Raw genomic sequence first — 11,817 nt, 5'->3', positions numbered from 1 at the left:
TTTCCAAAAGTTGTTGAATTTATTGGCCAAAATTGTTCATGGTATTCCCTTTCTATCCTTTAATGTCTATAGACTCTGTAGTATTTTGATCTCTCTCATTTCTTATATTGATAATTATGTTTTCTCTCATATTACTCTGATTAGTCTGCCTAGAGTCTTAAAAATTTTATTGAACTTTTCAAAAATCAAGTTCTTGGTTTCATTGATTTTCTCTATTGTTTTTTCTATTTTGTTGATTTCAGTTCTGATTTTTATTATTTCTTTCTTTTACTTAATTTGAACTTAATTAAAAAAGTTTGTAGTTACTGACAGTGGAAGCCATAATCATTGTTTTGAGAACTTTTTCTTTTCTAACATGTGCATTTAGTGCTGTTAATTTTCCCATAAGAAGTGCTTCAGTGACATCCTGCAAATTTCGATAAATTGTTGTGTTTTCATTTTTATTTAATTCAATATATTTTGAATTTCTCTTTGGTTTCCTCTTTTACCCATTGCTTATTTAGAATTATGTAATTTAGCTTCCAAATTCTGGGGTTTTCCAAAGATCTTTCTGATATTGACTTCTTTTTTTTTTTTTTTCCTGTTATTGACTTGTAAGTTAATTATTTTGTGGTCAGTAAACATACTCTATATGACTCAAATCTTTAAAAGTTTATTGAGATTTTGGGGGGGGGCTAGAATATGGCCTATCTTGGTAAATATTCCAGACTGCATTAGTAAAGAATGTTTATTCTGCTATAGTTGGATGAAGTGTTCAACAAATGTCAATTAGATCAAACTGGCTGATTTTCTGCCTAGTAGTCTATCAGTTATTGACATATTATTAATTCAAGTTAGATGAAAATGAAGACAGGTTTAGTTCATTAATCTCCCCTGGTGTCTGTTTGAGAGAGAAGGTGTAAAATTCCTCCCAGGAGTGACTTAGCATGCCTTAACATTTGGGAAGACTCTTTAAGGCACCCACATAAACATGTTGTTTAAATAAAAACAAGGTGCTTGCTATGAAAACACAGCTTCCTGGCAAATTCTTTTTCCATTCCCTCCATTCCTCTTCAACCTTACTATATTCCATGTAATAGTTGTATATATAAATTCTGGAGTTTCCACTGTTGGGTGGTGGTATATTAGTTATTATGGGGTTCACATCCTTTAGCATTATAATACACAAAAAAATACTGAACTATTCTTGAAAGTTCTGAAGAAGTATATGGAGAGACATTGACTGTCAAATTTTTGAACACAAAAATTGGACAAATGGTTTAGGGAATACCTGCATTATGGCACACATCTGGAGTTCAGTAGAATGGTGAGTTCAGGGTAGCAAAACTTGCTGCTAAAAATACTGTCTGGTTTTCTATTTTGTCCCTCACAGTTGACACAAATAACAGAGATAATTGAGAGCTAAATCTATTGTCTTATGCACTTTTGCACATCTAGCTACCTTACAAGAACTTTTGGTATTTTGAATATCTATTTTTAAATTGTAGTTTGAATACTACGAAATTGATACATTTTCAGCCTCACATGACTGTTTATTTAGGTCAGAGAGATTTCATATGAGTTACTATTTATATGCTAAAGACCCCTCAGGCAATGTCAGACTGTTGCATGTGGACAGCTTCTTGAATTATAGCACAGAAACTTTAATACCTACCTCAGGAATGATAGGAGTCTTAAATAGGCAGTCATATTTACTAAAGAAACCTAGAGTTTTCTTAGATTGCCAACCTTAGTAAGACAAGAAATGTCAGGGTGATAGAGTTTAAGTGGCTCTTTTCAGATATGTTACACTGATTCTCTATATTTAAGATGCAAAACAGCCTTCCAGGAGCTATTTAATTAAGTGAAAGTAAGTCTAGTCCCTTTGGAACCAAATGGTTCAGTGAACAAATACATGTCAGTATGTGAAGGAAGTGGGGGAAGTTATTATGTGCTTCATAGACATGGTGACACTTTATAACCCCATATCAGGGATCCTAAACAGTGATTGGTTGAGAAAATTATCAAACTGAGTTTAAATTTCAGCAGGTACAAAATCGTCACGTAAATGTCCAGGACAGTGAGCCACTCTCAGTCTTCAATGCGAAAGATAAGAAATCCTGGATTTTCAAAGTCCCTTTGAAGGCTTTTAAGGTAAGATGAAACCTCGTCTTTACTCAGAACCAACTGATTCCTGTAGAAATTTTAATTTCAGAGAAGAAGCTGACTTGATTTTATGAAGTGAATAATCCTTATGCTTAGACTTTTTCCTTCCCCTTTGACTTGGCAAATCAAGACTACATGTTAAAAGATAACAGAAAATTATATGGTAAGGGATGCTAATTCCATCTAGCAAAATATTGGATCACTGAAGAATAAGAATTTTATTACAGTTGCTATGTTAAAATATCAGTTGCTAATAGGAAGAGAATACATAAGATGAAGCAAATATTATAAATCTAAAATATTAACAATGAAATAAGGAATTAGAATATTTTACACATAATTCACGATAGCTCCATTACTGTTATTTTTATCTACAAAACCATCTTTAAGAATCTTGAATCTAATTAAAGACATTTTTAAGCCTTACCATTGCAATCTAAGATGTGATGGCATTTCATAAATAAGTAAAGACACAATCTCTTCCAATCTCAAATAGTGATGATAGTGACATTTAAACACTGACTTGGGAAATAAACATGGATTTGGGAATTTCAGTCAACACATTATAGTACATTTACTTCAAAGCTTGGCTAATCCATTCAGTGATAGTTCCATGAGGGTAGGGCTCATATCTATTTCCAGGCCTCAGTATCTGGTCCATGTTAGGTCTTCAAATGTTGAATGAATGACTGCATCCCAGTTTACATTTATTATTTGGTCCCTGAATCACCAAACTTCAGCCTAAAATACCAGGTATTTTTTGCCAACGGACATGAGGGTTTTTAAAGCTAGATTAAAATATGTCTACTTAAGATATCTGGAAATTCTGACCTCTATCCCATACATTTTCTGTTTCATGATATCATAACAGGTTTAGAAAATGAAAGAGGTTTTGGGCTGACAAAACTGGAGCCATTTCTTTAGCAGTCTTTTGAGCTCTTTACCTACTTGAGAATATAGTGGCAAGCATCACAGTGCACTATGCAGTCGTTCTGGAGTGGGTCTGAAAGAGAACCAAAGTAGTCAGATTGCAGGATTGTGGTTTAGCGTGGAATGCACATAACTGTGACATTCACCACAGGTACCTTTCTAGGACATCATGGTTGTCCAAATGGATACCATGGTCCAAATAAGTGTACCAGCCCTCAGCAGAGTCTATGTAATAATTAGGCTTGGTACTGTAAAGTTCTATATGATACCTGCTTACTAAACAGTTGCCCTTCAACGTCTATGTCCCAGAGTAAGCCCATTTTTTTTTTTCCTCTCGGAAATCATATCCTCTCTCCTGTAAGGAAGTGCCAATAATTCTATGACAGTTGATATTCACTAAAATTTTATTATGTTTCCATTATCAACATTAAATTCAATCAAAGCTATTTTATGACATGCATTATTTTAATCTATAAACTCAGTGGGAGTTCATGAAATAGGAGTAAAACTCTTTCTTCCTTTCTGTGGTAATAGTATCATTACACCAAGAAATCTAATTTTCAGTAATGGTAATTTAAATTTTTGATTCACATGGACTATACAATGTCTATTCCAATGTATCAAAATATATATTATACCATTTCTGAATGTGAACTCTAACAGGAATAAAGGATCATGTTTTTAGAAGCTCCATATAATAATTGCTATCATTTATAAAGGGATTGCTAAATACCCAGAACAGTGCTAAGTATGCTTATACTAATAAGTATTCACCAACAATATTCATAAAACAGCTCTTTCTTGCTATATATTAGAATATAGTGATTACAACACATTCTCTTAGGTTCAGGAGTAGGTCAGAGAATATATAAGTAGCCAGGTTATGTTAAAATGGTAGAATATGTTACTAGTGAGGTTTGCAGAAGTTTCTGGGTGTAAAAAAGGATAGAGACACCAAATGCCCTTTGAAAAGGAGTCAGAGAATGCTCCTCAGAGAAGACTCTTCTGCTAACATAATTGGGATAATCTCAAAGTATAGGTATTATTATCCCAGATGGAGGGAACAAAGGCTTAATAAAACTACTTAAATTTCTCAAGTTCATGCAACAAGTAGGAGAGGTTGAACTTGAATCTAGGTCTCTAAATCCAAACTTCGTGTTCCTTCCACTAGCCAAGGCTACATGATGTTAGTAATTTCTTTCCTTCACAGTGTCCTGTAGCCCACTTCTGTGGATTTGTGATGGGGATGATAAATGATTTCTCTTTTAGTGATAATCTTAGAATTAGTTAATACTTGATTAAAATTATTCAGAAAAAATGTTATCACCATCAAAAATAGCAAAACAAAGTTATGGTTGTATCCTTTGTAACTACATGGCTGTGTCCCTCCATTGACATAGGCAGAAAAAGTCTAGTTAGCTACCCCAGTGCTGAGCCTGATGATGCCTCCGTATGTCTCTGGGAGCACTCCAGGTATGTTCTGTAACACTGAGTCTTGATAGCCTTCTTCTCATGTTGGATATATACTCCCTGCCCAGGAAAAAGTCAAAGTAATACCTTATCATGGTTATCATCTTTTTCTTTATAAGTAATTTTTGCTGTTCTTTTTTCATTAAAAACAGGTTGATTAATATTCCTAAAAAATGAAGATAATTATATATTTTTGCATTTGGGCAGCAGCATGGGCTATTCCAGTAAGTATGTATTCCTCAGAAAATCTCCTCACTTTGTTATCTCTTTTAACCTAACATTAAATAATACGTATTTCCTTAAGACTTTGAAGACAAACTGTGCCTAAACATTTAAATTTGCATGAAAGGCTTTATGAGATATCTTTAGGGGTCTCAACAAACCCAAATATGCACTCCAATTCATGCTCCCATTCCTCTAAATGAAACTAATATCTTGTCAGATGGATTATTACTTTTAAAATTTATTCAGTTTGTGTTTGCTTTGGCAGCACATATACTAAAATTGGAATAATACAGAGAATATTAGCATGGCCCCCATACAAGGATAACACACAAATTTGTAAAATTCATTCAGATTTATATTCAATGCTCAAAAGTCATGGAGACTTCAGCCATCTTTGCTCATGCCCTATGAATTTCATTATAATATCAATGAAGCCTACATATTTTTAAAAAAGATTTTATTTACTTATTTGACAGACAGAGATCACAAGTAGGCAGAGAGGCAGGCAGAGAAAGAGAGAGAGGAGGAAGCAGGCTCCCCGCTGAGCAGAGAGCCCGAAGCGGGACTTGATCCCAGGACCCTGACACCTTGACCCGAGCCAAAGGCAGAGGCTCAACCCACTGAACCACCCAGGCGTCCTGAAGCCTACATTTTAAAGGAAGTTTTCAAGGAATGATTTGGAAAAATAAGGATTTTTTCAATGTAGGAGAAAATTAATGTTTCACTCAGATAATTTTTTTTAATGCTCATTGGGGAAAATTTGGAATATACAGGTAAACACCAACAAAAAAATTAGGAAAATTAAACCATTTGTAATTATGTTACCCTGCTATGGGTAACATTTTGGTATGTTTTCTTACTATCAAACAACTTGGTATTTATGCAGCTCGGAATTTTCTAAACTATTTCAAATAGTTTAGAAGGCTTAATAAAACTTAATAAACTTAATAAAACTACTTAAATTTCTCAAGTTCATGCAACTATTAAGCCTTCAAATAGTTTAGAAGCCTTCCTGAAGGAGCGAAGTAGCATATTACTTTATTTTGTTTCTTCACTGGCTCTGGTCATACCTCGTATTTTCTTATGGGTTTGGTCAGGATTATACTTAAGGTGGGTCTTGCGTTAGTGTGGGAGGTTTGTACAGAAACATCAAAGGTCTATCTCCTTATTTTTATAAAAGACAATCCTCCTTGAGATAAGTGGTCTGGTTAATATCAATAAAATCAGTAATATCATTGCGAGAATTATCTGTGTGCCCAGTTTAAGTTCTACATAAGCTGTGTAGCAAGCTTGATTAGATATTACTTTGGCCTTTGCATTATATATTTTTCTTCATTTAGAGAAAAATGTGTCTATACGTATGTGTGCATGTGTGCATGCATGTATGTACACAAAGTTAGAATGTTTTCAATTTCCAATATTTTCATTTTGGTAGGTTCCTCAAATCAAGCCACTGGAGAGACATGCTGTTGACAAATCTACAAATTTAAATCTTCTGGAAAAAGCAAAAGTGAAAATACAGGTATAGGGTACAAAACGTGTTTCTAAGCTGTTTTTAAATTCTTTTTTTGGTGGGGGGTTATTTATTTAGTTAGTTATTTGGGGGAGAGAGAGAGAGATCACAACAAAGAGCATGAGTCGGGGAGGGACAAAGGGAGAGGCAGACCCCTCACCTAGCAGAGAGCCTGACACGGGACTCTATGCCAGGACACTTAACCTACTGCAGCAGATGCTTAACTGACTGTGCCACCCAGATGCCCCTCGATTCTATTAACTTCCAGAAAACTGATGCTTACCTTTTAAGTCTGTTTTACGTCAAGATAAAATCTACAAATTATTTTGAATTGTTTCTCTTTTCCAGGATGAGTTAAATGCCAATGATACCACTGAAGAAAGTGGTGACCCCCATGAAAATCAAAGAGGAAGGCAACAATATACCAGAGATGGTTACAAAGAAGAAAGAAATGGTTCTGAGTGGGTAGAAATAGGAGGGAAAAGTTCTTCTACAGATTCCATGTTAGTAAATGATGAGGGGAATAGTGTGGACCAAAATGGGGTCACAGGAAAACCAGAAACATATGGTTATGATGGGATACATGGAAAAGAAGGTAGCACCACAGCAAATGGCATCAGGGGACAAGTAAGCATCATCGACAATGCTGGAATAGCAAATGGAAGCGATATTAACAGAAATGCTGATAAAAATTTAAATAATGGAGGAGTTGTTGGAGATGCAAGTCAGAGTGAGAATGCCACTGTTGTCCAAGAAGAAGACCATCAAATAGGTAGAAGCAATAACAGTACAGGCCATGAGGATGAAATAAATAGGGATGCCTGTAGAAATGAGGGTGATACAAGTGAAATAACACATCAGAGAGAAAGTGAGGGTAATGGGAATCAGGAGGCAGAAGTAACACCAGAAAGAAGGGGAGCTGGAAATGGAGAAGATGCTGGCCTGGATAATTCTGATGGGAGTCCTAGTGGAAATGGAGCAGAGGAGGATGAAGTAACAGGTTCTGGTGATGATGAAGGTGAAGAAACAGGGAATGGAAAAGAGGGTACTGATAACAGGAAGGGCCAAGAGGGTCAGCCTCATGGAAAAGATGACAACGATAACAGCTTAGGTCAAAATTCAATTAGTAGTGAAGATGATGACCCAGAAGACAAAGAAGATCCCCATGACATTGATGGAGACAACACCTCCAAGAGTGAGGAGGATTCTGATGGTATTTCTAAAGACAAAGTTAGCCCAATAATAGAGGACATGCAAAAGCCCAATTACGAAGAAAACAATACTGTGGAAAAGAAAATCACTGATGAATCAGAGCTAGGTGCTACTGGGAAGAGTCAAAATAAGGTTAGTTTGTAAAGCTGATTTATTTTAAATGGCAGTTAAATTCTCCCCCTCCATTCATTGATGGTAACACAAAAATCAATAATAATAAGCATTCATCTGTTTTTGCACAGAAATTACTTGACTATTTAATGGGAAATTTAGAGTCCTATTAGACTCTGATACAGAACAATTTTTTAAAAAGATTTTATTTACTTATTTATTTGAGAGTGAGAGAGCACAAGTGGAGGGGGCGTGGAGGAGCAGCAGAGGAAGAGAGAGAAGCAGACTCCTCCTTGAGCAGGGAGTCTGATGTGGGTTTTGATATCAGGACTCTGGATCATGTCCTGGGCCAAAGGCAGATGCTTAACTGACTTAAACCACCTAGATATCCCCAGAACAATTTTTAAAACAGCATTTCTGAAAATTTGGTTAGGATTCTATAAGTCTAATCCTAATAACTGATGCACCATGTAACTGTTCACACAAGTTCCTACTGTGTAAAAATGTGAATGGGTTGTTATATGATTTAAACACCAGAATTCTTGCAGATGAATAAAGCACGTTTTTACAAACAGAAGTTTGTGAAGTACTAGAAGCTGAACTTCTGTTTTTCTGGTCATATTCTGCAGTCTTGTCTTCCACAGACCAATGCAATTTTGCAGTATACCATCCAATAACTAATCATTCTTTTCTCCATCTTTCCCCAGGGAATAGAAGTGGAAGGTCCCAGAAGTGGCAACAGAAACATTACCAAAGAAGCTGGGAAAGTCAGTGAAGATAAAGAGAGTAAAAGACAACAAGGAATGGTCATGGGAAAAGGAAATGTCAAGACACCAGGGGAGACTGACAACATACAAGGGCTTGGTCAGAAATCAGAACCTGGAAATAAGGTTACACGCAGCAAAACAGGTAGTGAAAGTAATAGTGGTGGATATGACAGTTATGAGTTTGATGACAAATCTATGCAAGGAGATGATCCCAACAGTAGTGATGACTCTAACAGCAATGATGATGCTGATTCTGAAGGTGACAATGACAGCAATAGCCAAGGAGACATTGGTTATAACTCTGATGAATCAAAAGATAATGGCAATGACAGTGATTCAAATGGAGGAGGTGATAATGACAGTGATAGCACATCAGATGCTAATGATAGTGACAGTAATGGCAATGGTAACAATAGGAGTGATGCCAATGGCAAATCAGACAGCAGCAAAGATAATTCAGACAGTAGTGACAGCAGTGATAGCAGCGACAGCAGTGACAGTAGCGACAGTAGTGACAGCAGTGACAGCGACAGCAGTGACAGCAGCGACAGCAGCGACAGCAGTGATAGCAGTGACAGTAGTAACAGCAGTGACAGTAGCAATAGTAGTGACAGCAGCGATAGCAGTGACAGCAGTGATAGCAGTGACAGCAGCGATAGCAGTGACAGCGGTGATAGTGACAGCAGTGACAGTAGCGACAGCAGCAATAGCAGTGACAGCAGTGACAGTAGTGACAGCAGTGATAGTGACAGTAGTGACAGCAGTGATAGCAGTGACAGTAGTGACAGCAGCGACAGCAGTGATAGCAGTGACAGCAGTGACAGTAGCGACAGCAGTGACAGTAGCGACAGCAGCAATAGCAGTGACAGTAGTGACAGTAGTGATAGCAGTGATAGTGACAGTAGTGACAGCAGTGACAGTAGTGACAGCAGCAACAGCAGTGACAGTAGTGATAGCAGTGACAGTAGCGACAGCAGTGACAGTAGCGACAGCAGTGACAGCAGTGACAGTAGCGACAGCAGTGACAGTAGTGACAGCAGCGACAGCAGCGATAGCAGTGAGAGCAGTGATAGCAGCGACAGCAGTGACAGCAGCGACAGCAGTGACAGCAAGTCAGACAGTAGTGACAGTAGTAACAGCAGCGACAGCAGCGATAGCAGCGACAGCAGCGACAGCAGCGATAGCAGTGACAGCAACGACAGCAGTGACAGCAGCGACAGCAGTGACAGCAAGTCAGACAGTAGTGACAGTAGTAACAGCAGTGACAGCAGCGATAGCAGCGACAGCAGCGATAGCAGTGACAGCAACGACAGCAGTGACAGCAGCGACAGCAGTGACAGCAAGTCAGACAGTAGTGACAGTAGTAACAGCAGTGACAGCAGCGATAGCAGCGACAGCAGCGATAGCAGTGACAGCAGCGATAGCAGCGACAGCAGCGATAGCAGTGACAGCAGTGATAGCAGCGACAGCAGTGACAGCAGCGACAGCAAGTCAGACAGTAGTGACAGTAGTAACAGCAGTGATAGTAGCGACAGCAGTGACAGCAAGTCAGAGAACAGTGACAGCAGTGACAGCAGTGACAGCAAGTCAGACAGTAGTGAAAGCAATGATAGCAGTGACAGCAGTGATAGTAGTGACAGTAAATCAGACAGTAGTGACAGTAGTGATAGCAGCAACAGTAGTGACAGTGACAGTAAATCAGATAGCAGTGATAGCAGCAACAGCAAATCAGATAGTAGTGACAGCAGTGACAGTGACAGCAGTGATAGCAGCGACAGTAAATCAGAAAGCAGTGACAGCAGCAATAGCAAATCAGATAGTGACAGCAATGATAGCAGTGACAGTAGTGACAGTGACAGTAAATCAGACAGCAGTGACAGCAGCAATAGCAAATCAGATAGTAGTGACAGCAGTGAAAGTGACAGCAGTGATAGTGATAGCAGTGATAGTGACAGCAGCGACAGTGACAGCAGTGACAGTGACAGCAGCAACAGCGACAGCAGCAATGGTAACAGCAGCGACAGCAGTGACAGTGACAGCAGCGACAGCAGTGACAGTAGCAATGGTGACAGCAGTGACAGCAACAGCAGCGACAGCAGTGACAGTGACAGCAGTGATAGCAGCGACAGCAGTGACAGCAGCAACAGTGACAGCAATGGCAGTAGTACCGGTACATCTGACAGTCACAGCAAGACCAAGAGTCACAGCAAGACCAAGAGTCACAGCAAGACTAAGTCCGGTAATGGCAACAATGGAAGTGACAGTGAGAGTGACAGTGAAGGCAGTGACAGCAATCACTCAACCAGTGATGATTAGAATTTTTTTGAAAAGTCTAGTGAGTAATTGATAGGAAATGAAGATTTTCAAGGAAGGAAAGAAAGAGGAGACATAAACAGAAGATGCCTACATTCATAGGAGCAATGAGAGGAGTAGTCAAATTGCCAGATTTGGAACCAAGCCCCCACACTCTCAGGAGATAATCTGAATGCAGGACCTTTGGTATGTGAATATTAAAACACATTCTGAAAAGATGTTTAAAATGTGTACATCTAAACATAAAAAGGGACAATTAAAATATTCTTTAATACTTTACACAGAAACCTCAAGTAATAATGTACTATATGATAACTCTGATTTAAATGTTGAGTGCTTTAGGGAATGTAGCAAGTAAACACATCTTATAAACAACCTGTGGCATTGCCTTAATCTTTCAGTAATTACACATTCTGGATAGATGATTGTCTGCTTACTGCTGAGTAAAAGATGTTGTGACCATGATATCCAGGTTAGCTACTAATTCTTTTGCTTGGTCTAAGGAAGAAATAAACTTGTAACATGAAAAAGAAACACAGCAACAATTGAACCTATCTGGACCATGGGAATGATCTTTGTAATTATTGAAGAGAGTAATTACAAATCAGACAAAATTTAAAGAGTGCTAGTCAGAAAATAATACAGATGCTAATTTAAATAACAAAATCTCATATACAGTATACATTCCTACAAAGGACTGGAAATTCAGCATAATGTCCCTAAAACTATTGACAAATCTGATGCAGTGCTTAGAACAGTGTCTTGCCTCCAATAGTCACTTTCTAAATATTAATGAATAAACGATACATGAACAAAGGACTCTAAAGGGGGGGTTTACATCTTGAACTCTATGTTCAGAACTCTGTTAAATGGAATCGGTATTTGTTTCCCATCTTCTGTCAAATTTTGTTCGCATAACCCTTTTAAATCCTCACATGCCAAAACTTCCAAACCAGACCCTGAGACACCCTTCTCACTGTTAATCTGTTTCATAAAGTCAACAGCTGCTGGTAGGTGATGATTTGGAAATTACTCTTTTTTGAGAGTCATATAATGCAACTAAAATCTGAGCATAGATTGTTCTGCTTTTGTATGAATGAGGTAATTCTTAGTTTTGAGATGAAGCTCAAA

The 11,817-nt window shown here is 37.9% G+C and overlaps 1 protein-coding gene and 1 non-coding gene across 2 annotated transcripts; both read left to right on the top strand.

Annotated features, from left to right (window-relative positions):
- Positions 1-4,718: 4,718 nt before the first annotated feature.
- LOC122889431 (dentin sialophosphoprotein) lies at positions 4,719-10,689 on the top strand. Its single transcript, XM_044224554.1, has 4 exons — positions 4,719-4,769; positions 6,206-6,292; positions 6,632-7,627; positions 8,314-10,689. The coding sequence occupies exons 1-4, from the start codon at positions 4,719-4,721 to the stop codon at positions 10,687-10,689; spliced, it is 3,510 nt and encodes a 1,169-aa protein (XP_044080489.1).
- LOC122890709 lies at positions 5,020-5,126 on the top strand. Its single transcript, XR_006381155.1, has one exon. It is a non-coding gene; the product is annotated as a U6 spliceosomal RNA (small nuclear RNA).
- Positions 10,690-11,817: the final 1,128 nt, after the last annotated feature.

This window comes from Neovison vison, chromosome 11, assembly GCF_020171115.1.
Source record: "Neovison vison isolate M4711 chromosome 11, ASM_NN_V1, whole genome shotgun sequence".
In the NCBI taxonomy this organism is placed as follows: Eukaryota; Metazoa; Chordata; class Mammalia; order Carnivora; family Mustelidae; genus Neogale; species Neogale vison.
Note: the sequence above shows the minus strand (reverse complement) of the source record. Positions and strands in the feature narration are given on the sequence as shown.

What these genes read in the sequence shown, in the direction of transcription:
- LOC122889431 (XM_044224554.1), top strand. Translation starts at nt 4,719, where the DNA reads ATGAAGATAATTATATATTTTTGCATTTGGGCAGCAGCATGGGCTATT. An exon ending in CAGCAGCATGGGCTATTCCA is followed by an intron (nt 4,770 to 6,205) that starts GTAAGTATGTAT and finishes TCATTTTGGTAG; the next exon opens with GTTCCTCAAATCAAGCCACT. An exon ending in CTGGGAAGAGTCAAAATAAG is followed by an intron (nt 7,628 to 8,313) that starts GTTAGTTTGTAA and finishes ATCTTTCCCCAG; the next exon opens with GGAATAGAAGTGGAAGGTCC.